Source organism: Herpailurus yagouaroundi, unplaced genomic scaffold (assembly GCF_014898765.1).
Source record: "Herpailurus yagouaroundi ecotype Mexico unplaced genomic scaffold, PumYag 140, whole genome shotgun sequence".
Lineage (NCBI taxonomy): Eukaryota > Metazoa > Chordata > Mammalia > Carnivora > Felidae > Herpailurus > Herpailurus yagouaroundi.
The window spans coordinates 34,278,307-34,299,262 of NW_024412395.1; the positions used below are offsets into that span (position 1 = coordinate 34,278,307).

The 20,956-nt window shown below is 35.5% G+C and overlaps 1 protein-coding gene across 6 annotated transcripts in view; it reads left to right on the forward strand.

Moving 5' to 3' along the window:
• RIF1 (replication timing regulatory factor 1) overlaps positions 1-20,956 on the forward strand; it is a 71,291-nt gene that overhangs the window by 43,598 nt on the left and 6,737 nt on the right. For 5 of the 6 annotated variants that reach the window (XR_005790291.1, XM_040475033.1, XM_040475036.1 and 2 more), the window contains exons 21-33: positions 3,686-3,785; positions 5,657-5,921; positions 7,514-7,556; positions 8,098-8,300; positions 8,850-8,949; positions 11,794-11,913; positions 12,878-13,029; positions 13,410-13,490; positions 13,783-13,837; positions 14,193-17,453; positions 19,470-19,613; positions 19,928-20,005; positions 20,094-20,209. Coding sequence is in view for 5 of the 6 variants with exons in the window: in XM_040475033.1 (XP_040330967.1) it covers positions 3,686-3,785; positions 5,657-5,921; positions 7,514-7,556; positions 8,098-8,300; positions 8,850-8,949; positions 11,794-11,913; positions 12,878-13,029; positions 13,410-13,490; positions 13,783-13,837; positions 14,193-17,453; positions 19,470-19,613; positions 19,928-20,005; positions 20,094-20,209 (4,718 nt within the window). In the remaining variant the exon portion in view is untranslated. The remainder of the gene's footprint in view (positions 1-3,685; positions 3,786-5,656; positions 5,922-7,513; positions 7,557-8,097; positions 8,301-8,849; positions 8,950-11,793; positions 11,914-12,877; positions 13,030-13,409; positions 13,491-13,782; positions 13,838-14,192; positions 17,454-19,469; positions 19,614-19,927; positions 20,006-20,093; positions 20,210-20,956) is intronic. The other variant, XM_040475037.1, reaches the window with a different exon arrangement.

Below are 20,956 nucleotides of genomic sequence, written 5' to 3' on the forward strand. Positions count from 1 at the left end.
TCAGTTGAGCATCTGACTTTGGCTCGGGTCATGATCACACAGTTTGTGAGTTCGATCCCTGCATTGGGTTCTGTGCTGACAGCTCAGAGCCTGGAGCCTGCTTTGGATCCTGTGTCTGCCCCTCCCCTGCTTGTGCACACACTCTCTCTCAAAAATAAAAAAAAAGTTTTGCTAGGAAGGGTTTTTTGGGGGTGCTTTTTTTTTTTTTTTTTTTTTTTTGGAACTCATGGTGCTGGGATTTTCTTGGTTCTGTGTTTAGTCTCCCTGCCTTTAAAAAAATGTTTCCAGAAAATCTCTGATGCTTCTATGAATTTTATTTTTGTTTTAGTTGGATTACAGGAGGAGGAGGAAAGGGTATGAGGGAGCTTAGCAACTTTTTCATTGTTTTGTTTTGTCACTGGGTTCGGTGAACACTTGTAATTTTCATGAAGAATTTGATAAAGACTCTAATTAAGAACCTTGTTCTTGGGACCCCTGGGTGGCTCAGTCGGTTAAGCATCTGACTTCGGCTCAAGTCATGATCTCACAGTTTGTGAGTTCAAGCCCTGCATCAGGCTCTGTGCTGATAGCTTGGAGACTGGAGCCTGCTTCAGATTCTTTCTCTGTCCCACTGCCACTTGTGCTCTCTCTCTCTCTCTCTCTCTCTCTCTCTCTCAAAAATAAACATTAAAAACAAGAAAAAAGAACCTTGTTCTTATGGGGCACCTAGTGGACTTTGTTGGAAGAGTATGTGATATTTATTTATTTATTATTTTTTATTTTACGTCCAAGTTAGTCAGCATGTAGTGCAACAGTGATTTCAGGAGTAGATCACTTAATGCTCCTTACCCATTTAGCCCATCTCCCCTCTATCAACCCCTCCAGTAACCCTCTGTTTGTTATCCATATTTAAGAGTCTCTTATGTTTTGTCTCCCTGTTTTTATATTATTTTTGCTTCCCATCCCTTGTGTTCATCTGTTTTGTGTCTTAAATTCCTCATATGAGTGAAGTCATATGATATTTGTCTTTCTCTAATTTCGCTTAACATAATATCCTCTACTTCCATCCATATAGTTGCAAATGGCAAGATTTCATTCTTTTTGATAGTCGAATAATACTCCATTGTTTATATACATATACCACATCTGTATCCATTCATCCATTGACAGACATGTGGACTCATACTTTGGGCTCTTGTTGATAGTGCTGCTATAATACATTGGGGTGTACGTGCCCCTTTGAAACAGCATACTTGTATCCCTTGGATAAATACCTAGTGCAATTGCTGGGTTGTAGGGTAGTTCTATTTTTAAATTTTTGAGGAACCTCCACACTGTTTTCCAGAGTGGCTGCACCAGTTTTCATTCCCACCAGCAGTGCAAAAGAGATCCTCTGTCTCCACATCCTCGCCAACATCTGTTGTTGCCTGAGTTGTTAGCCATTCTGACAGGTGTGAGGTGCAGTATCTCACTGTGGTCTTGATTTGTATTTCCCTGATGACGAGTGATGTTGAGCATTTTTTCATGTGTCTGTTGGCCATCTGGACAGATGTCTTCTTTGAACAAGTGTTTATTCATGTCTTTTGGCCATTTCTTCACTGGATTATTTGTTTCTTGGGTGTTGAGTTTGATAAGTTCTTTATAGATTTTGGATACTAACCCTTTATCTGTCATTTGCAAATATTTTCTCCCATTCTGTCATTGCCTTTTAGATTTGCTGAGTGTTTCCTTCACTGTGCAGAAGATTTTTATTTTGATAGGTCCCAATAGTTCATTTTTGCTTTTGTTTCCCTTGCCTCTGGAGGCGTGTTGAGTAAAGTTGCTGTGGCCAAGATCAAAGAGGTTTTTGCCTGCTTTCTTCTCCTCGAGGATTTTGATGGCTTCCTGTCTTTCATCTTTAAGTCTTTCATCCATTTTGAGTTTATTTTTGTGTATGGTGTAAGAAAGTGGTCCAAGTTTGGTTTTCTGCATGTCGCTGTCTAGTTTTCCCAGCACCACTTGCTGAAGAGACTGTCTTTATTCCATTGGATATTCTTTCCTGCTTTGTCAAAGATTAGTTGGCCATACATATGTGGGTCCGTTTCTGGGTTCTCTATTCTGTTCCATTGATCTGAGTGTCTGTTTTTGTGCCAGTGCCATACTGTCTTGATGATTACAGCCTTGTAATACATCTTGAAGTCCGAGATTATGATGCCTCTTGCTTTGGTTTTCTTTTTCAAGATTGTTTTGGCTATTCAGGGTCTTTCTGGTTCCATACAAATTTTAGGATTGTTTGTTCTAGATCTGTGAAGAATGCTGGTGTTATTTTGATAGGGATTGCATTGAATATGTAGATTGCTTTGGGTAGTATTGACATTTTAACCATATTTGTTCTTCCTATCCAGGAGCATGGTATCTTTTTCTGTTTTTTTTATGTGTCTTCTTCAATTTCTTTCATAAGCTTTCTACAGTTTTCAGTGTATAGATTTTTCACCTTGTTGGTTAGATTTATTCCTAGGTATTTTATGGTTCTTGGTGCAATTGTAAATGGGATCAATTCCTTGATTTCTCTTTCTTTTGCTTCATTGTTGGTGTATAGGAATGCAACCAATTTCCATGCATTGATTTTATATCCTGCAACTTTACTGAATTCGTGGATTAGTTCTAGCAGTTTTTTGGTGGAATCTTTTGGGTTTTCCATATAGAGTATCATGTCATCTGCGAAGAGTGAAAGTTTGACCTTCTGGCCGATTTGGAAGCCTTTTATTTGTTTGTGTTATCTGATTGCTGAGGCTAAGACTTCCAATACTATGTTGAATAATAGTGGCGAGAGTGGACATCTCTGTCTTGTTCCTGACCTTAGCGGGAAAGAAAACTCTCGGTTTTTTCCCCGTTGAGGATGATATTAACATTGGGTCATTCATATTTGGCTTTTATGATCTTGAGGTATGATCCTTCTATCCTTACTTTCATGAGGGATGAGAGAAAGGATGCTGTATTTTGTGACAGGCTTTTTCTGCATCTGTTGAGAGGATCATGTGGTTCTTGTCCTTTCTTTTATTAATGTGATGAATCACATCGATTGTTTGTGGATATTGAACCGGCCCTGCACCCTAGGTATAAATCCCACTTGGTCTTGGTGAATAATTTTTTTTAATGTATTGTTGGATATGGTTGGCTAATGTCTTGTTGAGCATTTTTACATCCATGTTCATCAGGGAATTGATCTGTAGTTCTTTTTAGTGGGGTCTTTGTCTGGTTTTGGAATCAAGGTAATGCTGGCTTCATAGAATGCATTGGAAGTTTTCCTTCCTTTTCTATTTTTTGGAACTGCTTCAAGAGAATAGGTGTTAACTTCCTGTGACTCTTGATCTTGGGGTCATGAATTTGAGCCTCGTGTTGGGTGTAGAGATTACTAAAAAAAATAAATGAACTTATAAGTTAAAAAAGAAAGGGAACCTTGTTCGTCAGACTCATTTTATTGGTTTATATGCTGAGTCTACTGGACATCTTAAAAATGATTTATTTTCCCTAAATGTTGAGAAACAAAAATTATGGTACTTGGCACACAGAAGTTAATGAGCAAGTATTCATAACTGTATTTCATGTACCTTATAGGTTATATGTGGGAATGAATGTCTTATATTTTTTGTTGATGCTCGCTATATTTGGAATTTATGCCAGTAGTTGGAAGTTTCTAATATAATATTTAATTTTTCTTCCCCAGAATTTGTTGCTCTTAGATAGGATCATTCATATTATTACTGTAATGGTTGATTGCATTGACTTCTCACCATATAATATTAAATATCAGCCAAAAGTAAAATGTAAGTACTTTTGTTTTTATTTTGTTCACCCAGTATTTGATAAACACGACTGTCTAAACTGTTGTCAAGGCAAATCCTAATATTTTTTCTGACCTCATTTTGCTGACTTTTGATGTATAACCATGTCCTACAAGTTTGTTATATAACTTTGGTATGCTAGGAGCTTAAATGCTCTTACATGCCCATGCTCACAGTCTCTCTCTCTCTGTCACATACGCACCCACATCTTTATTCCTTTGTATAACACTGAAAGATCAATATTATTCTATTTAGAGATTGTGTAGTAAGAGTGACTTTACTTGCCATCTTATACAAGGGATTATCTGGGCAGGAAAATTTGATGTTTGTTATTAAAATGTTGTTATTTGTCGCAGTACTGGTAATGTTAACATTTGCTAGTTGGTTAAGACAATATCTGCCAAGTTTTCCACTGTAAATTACTGTAGAGTACCTATGATTAATAAATTAATGTTTTGTGGCAGGTTATTTGAGACTATATACTTTTTTTCTCAGCCAGTTTTCACTCATGATTTTATCATCCACTAATGCTTTTTGCCTGAAACACTAATGTTACCAGAAGAATAGTTCGTTGTTTCATTTGATTATGTTAAATTGTGTCAAGATGCTTAGCTCCTTTGTCTTTAATTAATTCTAAAAGCTGTCCCTATTATTTATCTCTATTCTAAGAAATCATTCTGCCGTTACTGAGCACTGTTAGGCACCAGTCACTTCCAGGTGCAGATGACTTCCTAATGTAAGATAGAACTTCCTTTGTCCCATTTTATTTTTACCACTGTGAGTTTCTGTTATTCATTGGTTTAAATTCTTTGCTATTAATATTTATGCTCATGTTTGCCTCTTTGACCATTTCATGTGTTTCCATTATTTTTTGAGAACTTTGGCATAAGATAATCAGGCTCATTCTGTACTTCTCCCTCCTTAAGCCTGGAACCAGACATATTTCCAAGAAACATGGTTCCTTTTGCTGAAGATGGCGTTTAGAAACCAAGGTCTAGTCATTGTGACTAAGATGTCACTGCTTTTGGATCCTCTTGAGTAGACGTTTGGGATAGGTGTTGCCTGACTCATGGGCTGTCTTGTCAGGCTTAACATCCTGGCCTGGAATTTCAGGGAGACCATTCTAATTTATATTCATCTGGGAAACAGATTCTAGGGAAGAAGGAAAGTTTTCTCTTAAATCTGAGCTATTCTACTTTTAGAGACTGGATTCTTTGAGGGAAACGGGTCCAATTTTGGACTATGTTTTTTGTTTTGTTTTTTTGACAGAGTGGATTCATCCCTGTAGGTAGGTATCTGAAGAGAGGCAGAATCTAAGAATAGTAAACAGGAGTGTCGGACAGTGCTTTTAAGATACATCTTTTTCTTTAAATTTAAGCTTTTCCTGTATTCTTGCTGAGGATTTGGATCTGTGATTTGATTAATGTTATTTGTAGGGTTCAGTTTATTATACAGGAAGCAATAATTTCTAAGGGAAATTTTGTTTTAAAAATTGAATTTTAAAATTTAGTTTTGGAACTTACATAATTTAGTACTTACGAATTAGTTGAAATTCAGAGAATATAAAAACTTGAAATGCGTTTTATAATTGTTTAGAGAAAAGACACCCACTTTTCTGGAATTCTTCTAGATCTGCCAAATAGTTTTCCTTTGTCTCTGCTTCTGTTTTAAAGATACGGTTGTAATGGTGTATATCCAATAATGGCATATCATTTTAAAATTTTGAGTATCATTCTACAGAAACACGTATATGAGATGTACAGTATCTGTCATTTAAATGAGATAAATTGTAAAGATGTACAATGACACTTTTCAAAGTACTTGACTTTTTAATAAATTCAATTTTATCTTAGCACCACAGAGACCTTCAGATTGGTCCAAAAAGAAGAAAGAACCTTTAGGGAAATTGGCTTCTTTATTTAAACTTATTGTGAAAGTGATCTACTCTTTCCATACTCTGAGCTTCAAGGAAGTACATTCTGATACTCTCCTCACTGTTGGCAACTCAGTCACCAGTATTCTTTCCAAAGTACTTGGACGTATTTCTTTGCCTTCTATGATCCGAAAAATATTTGCAACTTTATCAAGACCTCTGGCATTATTTTATGAAAACTCAAAGTAAGTATTTTTTGACTTAATAGCTTTAAATTAAGCGTGTTGGATATAGGTAGCAAACTTTGGTCATTTTCCTAGCAGCGTGTGGTTACAAATGGTAATCTACAATTTAGTGAAGAGGACAATATACTCTGCTTTTGTTAAAAAGATAGTTCAAATCATACATAAAACGAGGTAGAAATCGTGAGTTTTTAATTTTGTATGGTAGTTCAACCCTCCTTTTCAAAAACAAATTTTTTTAATGTTTAGAGAGTGTGTGTGGTGCAGGGACAGAGGGAGACACAGAATCTGAAGCAGGCTCAGGCTCGGAGCTGATGCTCAGAGCCTGATGTGGGGCTGGAACTCATGAACCACGAGATCATGACGTGCGCTAAAGTCAGAGACTTAACTTAGCCACCTAGGCACCCCTCAACCCCCCTTTTCAATTTAGTACATCTCTTTTTAGATTTCTTAATACAAATAAATACACCTGTTAAGTGTATGACTTACATGTAGCATATTTGACATGCTACTTTGCCATTAAGTATATGGCGTGCACTTAAAATATTGTATGTATCTGGGGCGCCTGGGTGGCGCAGTCGGTTAAGCATCCGACTTCAGCCAGGTCACGATCTCGCGGTCCGTGAGTTCGAGCCCCGCGTCGGGCTCTGGGCTGATGGCTCAGAGCCTGGAGCCTGCTTCCGATTCTGTGTCTCCCTCTCTCTCTGCCCCTCCCCCGTTCATGCTCTGTCTCTCTCTGTCCCAAAAATAAATAAACGTTGAAAAAATAAAATAAAAAATAATAAAAAAAATATATTGTATGTATCTTGCACCATACATATAAGAATCTCATTGTCTTTAATGTCTCCATAGGGTTCCATGAAACTTTGTACCCAATTTTTTATTAGTGGACATATGTGTTTTTCCAGCCTGTTCACTCATAACAATATTATAGTTGAACATATTTGTACACATCAGTGTCCTCATTTTCTACTACGTCTGCAGAACAAGGCCCTAGAAGTTAAATTGTTGGTCCAAATGGTATACACATTTAAATTTCTGAATTATCCTGTAAAAAATTATTTTAATTTACATTATCCTTTACATTTGAATTGAAGCAACCATTGCCTTAAAAAAAAAACCATGAAAATATCCCAAATAGCATACTTTTTAAAAAGCAGCTTGAAAGGATTCATTGATGTCTTTTCTGTCAAGCTTATGTGGTTCAATCATAATTGTCCCATCTTTTTAAAGTTATATTCATAGAGAAAGTTTCAGGAACAAATTTTACAAAGTAGAACCCTAAATACATCAACTTTTTGTATGTCTTTCAGTTTTTAAGTTTCATCAAAAATAATATATGCTTTTTAAAAAACGTACAGTAACAAGTAAACTAGTATTAGTAGTTTGAGGTCTATTCCAGATGTTTTTCTTGGACTCCTTTTTTAAAAATAGGTTTGTTTCATGCTTAATGTTTGGTAATTTGACATTTTTTAGATGAAGATTTGGGGCACCTTTTAAAATCACTACACATGTCTCATTTTTATGGCTGCATTATGTATTTTTAGGCTTAACTTTCTGAAATATAAGTGGTACTCTTGTGTTTTTCTTCCCAGGCTTGATGAAGTTCCTAAAGTGTATAGTTGTATGAGCAACAAGGTAAAAATAGACAATTGTCTGTAAAACATAGCTTCATGAAGAAAAAATGTTAGAGTTCAGATAGTTGTCTTCCTTACATATGCTTCTGGTTTTTAAAAGGTTTATATATTTTCAGTTTTAAGGCATTTAATAACATGACATGGACACATACACAAGATAGTTTTTAAAGAAGAATAACATTGCTTTAAATTCATAGACCTCATTAACTCTTATCCCTTTATATGGGAGAGTATTTATAGGTAAAACTTGTGTAGCCAGCTGTTAATCTCTGTTAATGAGAAAATAATTTTTTCTGTTAATGGAAAATAAGCTTGACATCAAATCTTACATCAATAATTAATTTCACCTGACAGTTTGTCAGTTTATATAATAAACCTGTATTTAAGGAAATAGGTGCTTTAAAAACCATTTGAATTGTAAAAATTGAAGAAGTGGTAGCATGTTGTGAGTTGCTTAATTTATAATTCTTTGTGCTTTTATCTTTACTGTTTTAAAAGCACATTTCCAAATGTTATCCTAACAAAATTTTCCTTTTTCCTAGTTAGAAAAGCTATTAGGAGAGATAATTACTTGTCTGCACTTCAGCTACACTGGAACTTATGACAGCGAACTTCTTGAACAGATCTCTCCATTATTATGCATAATATTTTTGCACAAGAATAAACAGATTCGAAAACAGAGCGCTCAGTTCTGGAATGCCACATTTGCTAAAGTGACGATGTTGACTTATCCTGAAGAGTTAAAGTATGCTAATAACTTATTTCATACAGTTACTGTGATATGTAAATTGATATTTTTGTTTTAAAATGAATTTTTCTTAGAGGAATCATTGCAGAGGATTCCTCAATTGAAATGTTATTTTGAGGATGTGGTAATTACTAAACATTATTTGGTTTACTTTGGACCTTCGAATAACTTTGGTTTTAGGAACATAAAAAGCAATTTAAAACTTTCCTTGATAAAAGAAATACAAACGACAAGAAATTGATGGTTATTACATCTGGGTGATGTGTACATGGGAATTTAATGTAAAAGTCTACTCCTGCTTGAGAATTTTGTATGATAAAAATTTGGAAAATTTTTAAATAAGAGAATTTGGGAACTGAAGAATGTAGCAAAGAAACTAAATGTACTGTCTACATTTCTCCTAGTTGTGTGTGTATATAGAGAAAGTCTTTAAACTCGATGTATTTTGTCACTTTAAAATTGTAATTAAAGTGTCCTTATTAACATCGTTGGTATTCACCAGTATTACTTGACTCAAGGTATATATGTTTATGTACTTTTTTAAAGACCAATATTAAGACAAGCCAAACAGAAATTTCTGCTCTTCTTGCCTGGTTTGGAAAATGTTGAATTTATGGAGGAATCCAGTGGCCCATACTCAGATGGAGTAAGTTGGGATTTTTTTTATTTTTCAGTGTTGTTCATTTATTCCATTTTCGTGTAATTTTTTAAAAGACAAAAACCTAGGGATACCTGGGTGGCTCAGTCAGTTGAGCGTCCAGCTTTGGCTCCCATCATGATCTCGCGGTTTGTGAGTTCAAGCCCCGTGTTGGGCTCTGTGCTGACAGTTCGGAGCCTGGAGCCTGTTTCAGATTCTGTGTCTCCTTCTCTCTCTGCCCCCCCTCCCCCCCACTCATGCTCGCTCGCTCTCTCTCTCTCTCTCTGCCAAAATTAAACATTAAACAAAAAAAATTTTTTTAAAGACAAAAACCTAAAATATGTTACTGACTTAAGTAAAACTTGAATATAAGAACATCATAATACAGGATTTTTGTATGACCTCAGTTGTCTGGCTTGAATACTTTTTTTTTTTTAATCCGAGTGTAACTGACATACAATATTGTATTTCAGGTATACATCTTGGTGATTTGATATTTTTATGCATCATGAAACAATCTTCATGATAAGTCTAGTGATCATCTGTCCTGCAAAGTTATGACAGTATTATTAACTATTCCCTGTGCTGTACATGATTTATTTATTTTTATATGTTTATTTTGAGAAAGAGTGTGGGCGGGGGGGAGTAGAGGGAGAGAGAGAATCCCAAGCAGGCTCCACACTGTCAGTGGAGAGCCTGACATGGGGTTTGATCTCATGAACTTTGAGATCCTGACCTGAGCCGAAATCAAGAGTCAGATGCCTAACCAACTGAGCCACCCGATTGCTCTGATTCGTGTATTTTATAATGGGAAGTTTGTACCTCTTGATCCCCTTTGCTTATTTCATTCGCTCCCACCTGATCCCTGCTCTGGTGTCCAGCAGTTTGTTTCCTGTCTTTGAGTTTTTCTGTGTTGTTTGTTCATGTTGTATTTTAGATTGTACCTATTAGTGAAATCATATAGTATTTGTCTGAGATTTTACTTAGCATGATATTCTCTAGGTTAATCCATGTTGTCACAAAGGGCAAGATTTCATTCCTTTTTATGTTTGAGTGATATTTCATCATGTGTATATATCTTTTTTTTTTTTTTTTGTATATACTTTATCCGTTTATCCATTTATTTTTCATTGATCACTTAGGTTATTTCTGTATCTTGGTTATTGTAAACTATGCTGCAATGAAGTTGAGGGTGTGCATCTCTTTAAATTGGTGTTTTTGTTTTCTTTGGACGAATACCCAGAAGTAAAATTGCTGGATTGTATGGTAGTTCTGTTTTTAATTTTTTGAGGAACCTCCATACTGTGTTTTATAGTGGCTGTACTAATTTACATTCCACCAATAGTGCAAGGGTTCCCCTTTGTCCACACTTTTGCTAACACGTGTTATTTTTTGTCTTTTCCATTAATAGTCACTTTTACTGGTGTGAGGTGATATCTCATGTTTTGTTTGCATTTCCTTGATAATTAGTGATGTTGAGCATTTTCTCATGTGCCTGTTGGCTATCTGTATATCTTTGGAAAAATACTTATTCAAGTCCTCTACCCATTTTTTATTTGGGATTTTTAAAAACACTAAGTTGTTTACTAACCCCTTATCAGAAGTATGATTTGCAAATATCTTCTTCCATACAGTAGGTTGCCTTTTCATTTTGCTGATGCTTTCCTTCATTGTGCAAAAGTTTTTCCATTCGATGGAATTTCATTTATTTTAGCTTTTGTTGCCCGTTGACCTGAAATACTTTTATGATTTAAGGGCATTAAATTTCACCATAGATTCTCATGTAAATAGTCTGGTTTTTGTTCATTAATTATCTTTTTTGAACTATGGCATTTCATATGTATTCCTTTGCAAATGGTGTAATTATTATAATACATGGTTAAGTGTTACTTCAGATAAACCAAAATAATAATTATTGGTCCATGTCTAAGCAAGAGCTACCCTTCCATTTTTCTCCGTTCTTTCCATCAAATCCCTCATTCCTTTTGTCAGAAAAACACATATTTGTTGTCACACACCCACTTGAAACCAGGGTACTTTGGCCAGTAACAATTACTGTCTGAGGATCAAGGAGTAAAGACATGGGTACTGCATGTCCACGAGGTACCACATTCTTAGACAACTTTGTTTCTATTCAGCAACAACAAATGGAGTCTAGCTGTTCTTTGTTTAGAACCTGTAAGAGAAAAGTTAATGGCCAACTGAGTACTCTAGTGTTAGTTCTTGGCCTATCATGTATGCTTTATTGGTTGTATGATGTTTAAAGTTTCATGGCTGTGATTTTTCTTCTTAGAAATATTTTCAGTAATTGGAAGGGTCTTTGAGTCCAGTAATTTGATTCATTTTAAGTATTTATATGATGTATCTTATTCTTAGAATTTGTAAAATTCTCAAAACATTCAGATTTTATAAAATTTCTAAAAATGGTGCACAACAGCTGTGTAAGTTAGAAATGTCAAATCTGTTTGATGTTGAATTATACAATGGCTCTTTTCTTTGACATGATTAATAAGTTTGAATAGTGAGAAAGAATTTTAATATTTGAAATGAGCATTTATTACACTGGAATTTTCAAAGCATGAAAAGGAGAAGTAGAGCATTTGTACTTTTTAGCAGTTTTAATTTTGGGGCGCTTGGATGGCTCAGTTGAGCGTCTGACTTCGGCTCGAGTCACGATCTCATGGTTTGTGGGTTTGAGTCCCGTGTTGGCCTCTGTGCTGACAGCTCAGAGCCTGAAGCCTGCTTCATATTCTGTGTCTCCCTGCCTCTCTGCCCCTTCCCCACTTGGCACATGCACACTCACTCTCAAAATAAAACGTTAAAAATTTTTTTGTTTTATTTTTAATAAAACAGACAGAGAATTCACAGTTAAATATGAAGATAAGTGGCATGGAAAGAAAATCAAGTGGAAAAAGAGATTCTTTTTTGGCACAAACAAAGGATGCGAAAGAAAATATGAAACCACCAGGCCAAGTATGTTTTTCCAAAATTTATTTAATAGAACTTTTAGAGTATATGGTAGCTTGAGAATGTATAGCTTCTAATTGGAAGAAAAAGCTATTAAAGGCTAAATAAAAGGATTAAAGAAGAATTAGAGAGTTTGGTCTAAAAGAACGTAGGATAGCATGGAAATCTAGAAGCTTTGGGAGATGATTCATTCTTCCTGAGGTTTAAGTCTGTTTAATATGTAGCATCCATTAAGTATAGTTAATTCAGGCACCTATCCATTAAGTATGGTTAATCCATTAAGTTCCTTGAAATGGAATCAACTATAGGTATGAATAATTATAGAATAGGTAGCATCAGAGACTGTTTTAGAACTTCTGGTAAAAGAGAACACAGAGGTAAGACATCTAAATCTAAAACTCGTAATCTTAACTAGTTGCCAGTCATCTGATCTTCAGACAATAATTGTCTCTTCCGTGACTTCCAATAAGGATATTCTGGAGTCTTGAAACCATGGCCTTTGGCAAAATGAAAGAATGTTATGTTTTAAGGAATGACTCCAATATAGTCAGGTAGCAACTATGATATAGAATGAAAACAATTGCATTGAAAAATAGTAAAAGTAACAGTAGCAGTGTTCTTGGTCTGTAGTGCATATTTTTTTGGCAACTTTTACTTAACTTGACTAGTTTATGCTTCAGCTTGAGAGCTGGTGATACACTCTCTTGCCAAACCATTTGATTTTCATATGTTGTCCTGAAAACCATATTTGCCTGTGCTTTGTTGGTAACTTGCCTACTTTTTAAAAAGGTGTAATAATTTTTACTTTCCAAATTTTTTTTAGAGGTAGAATGAAAGCGAGCGACATTGTACTAATTATTAACCAAGGATATCATATAGATTTGAATTTCAAACTTCTTAGTCATTATTGAAGACCTTTTCTAGAGGGCTAGAAGAGAGATTGGTACGTTTGCTTTTTTAAAATTTGCAGTTGAAATTAGAGTCGCCTTCTCCAAAAACAAAGAGTGAAATGCCTTTGGAAGAAGAAAAGTCTGTCGACTTTGTGTTTATACCTTCCGAAGGAAAAGAAGCAAAGGAAAGAATACTAACTGAACATCAGAAAGAAGTACTCAAAACAAAGAGGTTTGTAGTCCTTTTATCTTGAATTAGATATTCTGTATTCACATTTAGATGTCGTGCAGCAATTATAACTTTCTGCTTAGAACTGAGGTACTGTATGTATAATCTGTATTTTAATGCCAGAAAAGATGTGCCATACATGGTTGCATTTCATAATGCATATGGTAACTTAGTTATGTACCAAATATTTCTGAATTCAGAGGTGAATCATTAATGGAGGTAGTGTTGGAGGAGAGGATAGGGAAGATGATTTCATGGAAAATAAGCATCTAAGCCTTGATTTTATATTGTTCTTAAAAGACAATTAGATGTACAGTTTTAAGTTTAATTTCTAATTGTAGAAATGTCGCATTTTGAAGTTACTTATGTAAGATCTTTTTTAGGTGCGATATTCCTGCCATGTATAATAACCTGGATGTTTCACAGGATACTTTGTTTTCTCAATATACTCATGAAGAGTCTTTGTAAGTATGGAAGATGTTGAAGTAACTGGTTTTCTAATTTTTAATTAAAAGTAATTTATGGGCAGCTGGGTGGCTCAGTTAATCGTCTGACTCTGATTTTGGCTCAGGTCATGATCTCACGGCTCGTTGTTTTGAGCCCCACATCAATCTCTGAGCTGACACCAGGGATCCTGCTTGGGATTCTGTCTCTCCCTGACTCTCTGCCTCTCCCCTACTCTCTTTCTCTCTCTCTCTAAAAAGAATAAATAAAATTTTTAAAAACAGTATTTTAATTTGCACATTTTTATTTCAGGGAAGTTCCTACTTTAACTGAAAAATCAAAGGAAGATTCCAAGGTGATATTTAAGGTATATTTGGTATTTCATATTTTGGGGTTTTTAGAATTACCATTCCATTATGAAGTCTTGTGTAGTAATTTTAAGATGTATTGCATAATCTCTTAACTCTTATTGGCAGACTTTGGCAGAATTGTAGTCATTGTATTTGTGGGTATTTGTGTTTAAAATAAAATATTTGGCTTTATTAAATATTTATAATTAGAAACACAAAGTAATGGGTGTCTACCACCACCTTTGGAATATTTGCAAAATATTGAAAGTCAAGTGTTACCTTTTGAGTTACTGAAGTTTTATACTAAGATATCCCCACAAAGTCAGACTTATTTGCAGACTAATCTATATATGTGTGTACTTCTCTGTGCAGGAGGAACAAATGGAGAGTGACATTGTCATTCCTCAAGATGTCACAGAAAACTGTGGTATGGATGAACATCCTGAAAAGGGTTCCCTTTCAAATAATGAGAGTGGTTCTATTGAAGAAACCAGCCCAGACATACTGAGCAGTAATAATGATGCCAGAAAGAAAGCTTTAATTTCATCAACGAAAACACCAACTGAATGTGCATCTAGTGCAGAAAATACTTTTGATGTCAACAGTAGCTCAGTTTCTAATGTCATCATTTCTGGAACTCCCCCACAGCCTACAAGTCGGAGGCAAACTTTTATTACTTTGGAGAAGTTTGATGGTTCAGAAAATAGACCTTTTAGTGCATCTCCCTTAAATAATATGTCATCAACTGTTACAGTGAAAAATAACCAGGAAAACATGAGTAAAACAGATATTCCATCAAAAACAAAGAAAAGAGAAATAGCTCTTGTAAAATCTGACTCTGAAAAAATAGTGCATGGAATTAAGAGATCAAGCCGAAAGTCGAGTAAAGGTGAACAAACTGGGAATAAAAGGTCTAAGCTCTTAATGAGATCTGAGCAGGAGAAAAATACTCAGGAATCTGTTGATGGAATGGTAGCCTTAGAAAATAACCAACCTGGTTTTCTTAATCAGACAGAATGTATGTTAGATAATAACCATACTCATCTCTCTGAATCTGCAGTGGAGTATGAGGATATGGTGCTTAAGCCAACAATAGAAAATGCAGTGTTATTAGAAAACAGTACTGTAGAAGACAAAACATTAGGAATTAATTTAGAATCCAAAGAAAATACACCCCCAACTGTAACACCAGCAGATCAAATAGTAGATGAGGATAGTACTATTCAGATAACTCCAAGCCAGAAAACCCTTAGACGATCGTCAAGGCGACGTTCAGAAATAGCAGAGCCCACCACTGACAGCCAAGAGAAAGAAAATAATCAAAAAAAAGAGAGACGTAAAGAAGAAGAAAAACCTCTTCAGAAGAGCCCATTGCAGGTAAAAGATGACTTGTTACTTAAGCAAAAACTGATTTCTGAACAAACTGTGCAGGAAAATGTAGAGAAAGGAACTAACTTACATGAGAAGACTTTTGTGGAAACCAGCACTAATGCTGAAATTGATGAAAGTAAAAGAAAGCTAGACCTTGAGAATATTAAATCTGAGGGCGACGGTGCTCAGGACATTGCAGAAAAGTCCTCTGAAAAACCAGTAAGTGGACGAACACGGTATCAAACAAGAAGAGCATCCCAAGGTTTACTATCCAGCATTGAAAACTCAGAATCTGATAGTTCTGAGGCAAAAGAAGAAGGTTCTAAAAAGAAGAGATCTGGAAAATGGAAAAACAAAAGCAGCGATAGTGTTGACATTGAAGATCAAGAAGAGAAAGTGGTAAAACAAGAATGTATAAACATTGAAAACCAGACACTTGATTGTAAAGCAAATTCTGACGTAGACAGAGACATAAAATCTCAGATTTGTGAACAAAAAGATGAGAGTAGTGTAACTCTTGAAGATTCTACAGTATCTTCAGATTTATTGCAGGTTTCTGATGACGTATCAAATACGTATGAGGGAAAAATCAAAACCAACAAGTGTGCAGAATATTCTTTTTCAAACCCATCAGTGCCAGAATCAAATCTCAGGACTAGAAATGCCAGTAAGAGATTACAAAAACGAGATTCTGTAGAAAATAACAGTGTGGGAGAATCTTCAAAAATAGGGACATCAGACATTTCTTTGCTTTCTGAAAAATCTTCTCAAACACTTGAATGCCAACATAAGAGAAGTAGGAGGGTAAGGCGATCTAAAAGTTGTGAGTGCTGTGGAGAAAAATCACAACCTCAGGAAAAGTCACTCATTGGGTTAAAGAATATGGAAAATTACGATGTAAAGGTCACTGAAACAAAAAAGACAGACATGCAAACAGCTGTACCTGTATTCGAAACTTCTAAAGTTAATCTGTACTCGGAGGTAAAACTTTCAGATGAGCATCATGCTGTGAATTTTCATTTGGGTCTCAAGGAGGAGAATGATACTGTTAATGATTTGTTAGTCCTATCTGAGACTGAGTTCAAAAAAGATACTGTCCAAAACCCTCTTCCTTCCGAAGTAGTGAATTTTGAACAAGAAACTTGTGATACGAATTCTGCAGAAGCAACATCTCTTGAGAGCCAAGGGCCGTCCGATAAAAAGTGTAAAACTGTTGGCCCATCTTTAGATGATTCCAGAGATAATTCACTGGAATATTCTACTTTGGAGATTAACAAAGAAAAGCCAGAGGCTGTCCTGGAGAAGGAACTAACAATAGAGAACATTGCCAGTGTTGAAACAAATGCATGTGAAGCTGAAGCAATATTTAATCCAGAAGTAGTAGAAGCTGTTGAATTGGATACAGAAAGTGATCAATCTGAAGCAGGCTTATCTGAACAAAAGGATGCCAAAACTGTTGTTTTTGAAGAAGAGGTAATGGAGATAAACAGTGAAAGATGTGATAACTCTGAAGCAGAGGCAGCTGAAGAACCGAATGCCGAAGAAACAGTAACTAAAGAATTTAATTCTGGTATTGGTTATTCTGATGATACCACACCTGTAAAAGTGAGTGCTCAGGCAGAGATACCTGAACAAACAGCAGTTGGGGAATTAGATGAAGGAAGTGATGAATCTAGTCCAAACTCATCTGAAGAAATGAATGCTAAAATGGAAAATTATGAAGAGACAGTGATTAGTGAGGTAAATGCTGAAGCTGACCAAGTCAGTGAAACAGAGGATGGGGACTTGACTACTAAAATATCTACTAAGCTTGTACAGGCCAATACAAAGACATTGACTATGGGAATCGACAGCTTTGTTTTCAATACACTTGAGATGAGTATTGAAGAAGGAAAGGTGGACTCTAATAAAACTGAAGCAAATATTGAACTTAGTAAGTCTGAAGAAACATTAGATGACAATCAAATGGTAGAAGGGAATGATGAAATTTTACAAGAAGTTCACCCTACTTCAGAGAAAGTGGAGGAAACCTCACAATCTCTGACATCCGAAACAGCCATCTCCGAACTAATAACAGAAGACAATAATGCATCTCCTCAAAAATTAAGGGAACTTGATCCTTTACTTCTATCAGCAAATGGCAGTCCTAGTGGCATGCAGACACGCTGTGTCTGGTCTCCTTTGGCTTCTCCATCCACCAGCATTTTAAAGAGAGGATTAAAAAGACCACATGAAGATGAGATATCGTCACCTGTTCACAAGGTAGGGGAATTGAGGTTGAATATTAATTAGCCCATATTTACTTTGAGTATTTTGGTCATACAGTGACACCTGTTGAATGATAGAATATTAGACCACTTATTTTGAATGTTTACCAAGGTGCCTAGGGAAAAGGGTAGGCAGAAGGAAAAGTGTTGATAAAAGGGGACTTAGATCTGTCTTTACTTGAGGACACTGAAGATTTTCAGCCATGTACATTTTTCACCTTTTGCAGAATTGGTGAGGATTTCTCATGATAGTTTTTTTGTTTGTTTTGTTCATAACATGAGGAAGCATTTAGAAATGGTGGTAAAACAGCTTTAGTTAGCATTTACTGTGTGGTAGGACATTGTATGGTCTGTTTCACATTGAAGCGTTTATATAAACTCATTTCCAGACCTTACAACGAAAAAGTCTCAGGCTGTGCCTTTATCAGTTTCTGGATGGGATTGCATTTCTAATTTTATTTCCCCATCTTCACTAAAGTCACTTTTGTGAAAATCCATTCTCTATGTATCTGATTTAGCTCCTGACCCTATAACTTACACATAGTTTGTTGATTGAATAAATTAAAAAAGGAAAAGTTACACGTGCTTACATAGCTGAGCTTGTCCTCTGCTTAGCAAAGGAGTTCTGAAAAGGTATGATGTGAGCATTCTTTAACTTTAAAATTGAATCTGCCATTTACTGCAGAATACGTGTGTTTATATATACAAACATGCTTTATAGACCTAAGATATACTTAATTTTGCCTTTAGCAAGGACATTGTGAAGACTTCTCAAATACACCAAAAATTCTTACACTGACAGTTCAGTTTTTTGGTTTTGTTTGGCTTTGCTTTTATTTTGAGGCTGTGTGTGTGTGTGTGTGTGTGTTTTGTAAGTATCTTAAGTTTAATTAAATTGTCCATAGAAGTCTTTGGAAAGTATGAAGATAGAATGCTTTTTCTTAAGTATAGTTTATTTTTCTTCTGTATATATATTTTAGATTGGTGATAAAAGTTAACTAGTCATGTTTTGCTTGATAGTACCTCATATTTAATTTTTTTTTTTTAATTTTTTTCAACGTTTATTTATTTTTTGGGACAGAGAGAGACAGAGCATGAATGGGGGAAGGGCAGAGAGAGAGGGAGACACAGAATCGGAAACAGGCTCCAGGCTCTGAGCCATCAGCCCAGAGCCTGACGCAGGGCTCGAACTCACGGACCGTGAGATCGTGACCTGGCTGAAGTCGGACGCTTAACCGACTGCACCACCCAGGCGCCCCTCTCATATTTAATTTTTATGTAGGCAACAGTAAGACATTGTAGTTTCCTATAGCAAATACATACAGAATCTGCCCACTCTTGGGAATCAAGACCAGGAGACATATATATATATATATAGGTGAGGATGTCTCATGATAGTTTTTTTGTTTTGCTCATAACGTGAGGAAGCTATATATATAGTTAATGGCATAAATGCTCTATTGTGTATTTATATCAAATAGCTGAATGAATGAACACATAAGAGTTTAGTAGAAGCTAAAATGACTTCATGCTGGGACTAAGAAAGACAAAAATTGCCACTCAGTTGCTGTGATTCTGGTATCCTCAAAGAGTTTAGAGCAGAGGTTAGTAAGATGCACCAGAGCCCAGTTAGTACCATTTCTACCTCTTTACCTTATTTTTTTTAAGTTACTGTAGTAAGCCTACAAAGTGAGTAGAATTTGATGATACAATTTCAACTGCTGCATACAATTTCATTGTTTCTGCCACTGTCCCTGTTTCAGTCTTTGTTGGTATATATTATGTAGAGACCATTTAGAACATGGATAATTGGAATGATCTGTGGTATTAAGTAATATCTATGAAAGCAGCCATTAGGAAGAACTACAGCAATGTGCATTTGGCTTCTACTGAAGTAAATTAAGCTTCTAAACCCACATTCTATTTCAGGGAGGCCTGATAATGAGAATTTATGGTGTGAATTTTTTTTAACTTTAATTATGTTAAATAAAAACATGACCTGTGTTTTCAGGTTCGCCGTGTCTCCTTTGCAGATCCAATATACCAAGCAGGATTGGCAGATGACATTGATAGGCGATGCTCTATCATTAGATCCCATTCTTCAAATAATTCTCCCACAGTAAAAAGTGTTAAAACTTCACTTACACAATCTAAGGTAAGCTGTAGGCTTTGAAATAAGCATATATGTATGCAGGCATAGGAATGAGTTAAGTATAAGTTGTCTTAAAAATAGTAAAGAACAAAACTTCTTTGGTTTGGATGTATTGTTTTGTCTGTGACATGGTAAGCAAACACGAAGAATGGGAAGAGACAGTAAGACAGCAAGTAATTGATTAGGTAATAGTCAATTACATTTTTTCATTTTCTCAAAGTTTTAGGAAATTACTGCAATCTAAGTAATGAAATTATAAAATTAGAGTTTCTAGGGTTCTGAGTGAGTTTTTTTTTTCTCTTCTTTCTTCTGTCTAGCATAATGCCACTTCAACCAAAGGATTTCTGTCCTCAGGATCACGTAGCCCTAAATTTAAGAGCTCAAAGAAGTGTTTAGTAAGAAGTGCTTTAGTTTTCATGCAACTTTATTTTTCATGTTCAGTCAGGTGACTTCTGTTTAACGGCTTTTGAAATTTATTCTAAGATTACAGAAATGGCTAAAGAACCTGTGCCGTGTCCAGCAGAAAGTGTTTACCCAGCTTTGGTGAACTGTGTGGCTCCAGTTGATATCATTTTACCTCAGATTACATCAAATATATGGTAAGGAGTTATTTATACTGGTCTAATACTTCAAGGTGCCACTTGTTTAAGAGGAAAAGTTAAATGAGGTTCTCCTATTTAGAACTGATTTACATGCACTTTCACACATTTTATTTTAAAAATAAAAATTTATCTGGGAAGATGAGGCAGATAGGGCAATAAGAGAAGCATCTATCATAAGTAATGGCTAAGATAATTGTGCTCAATATTTGCCAGGTGCTATGCTGAACTCTTTGCATATGTTCTTATTTAATCCTAATTATAAATCCCATAAGGAATATATTTATTATTTTCCACTTTATAAGATGAAGTTTACAAAAGTTAATCAACCAAAGTCAGGTAGCCATTAAATCATAATGTAGGTGAAATCTGACTGACACACATTGGGTTTAGTCTCTGTCCACTGCTATTGCTTAAGCTGGACAAACATGTCAAATTCAAATTTTGTTTTAATTTAAATGTACATGGGGCTATCCTCAGAGTGGGTTAAGTGTGCCTGTATAAATGCAGTTATGATTGAGCATAAGTCAGGAAATTCAACTGGATAGGCCATCACAAATAGAATAACTATAGAGTTGCCTGGGTGGCTTAGTCAGTTAAGTGTCTGACTTTGGCTTATGTCATGATCTCAAGGTTCTTGGGTTAGAGCCCCACATCAGGCTCTGTGCTGACAGCTCAGAGCCTGGAGCCTACTTCAGCTTCTGTGTGTGTGTGTGTGTGTGTGTGTGTGTGTGTGTGTGTGTGTGT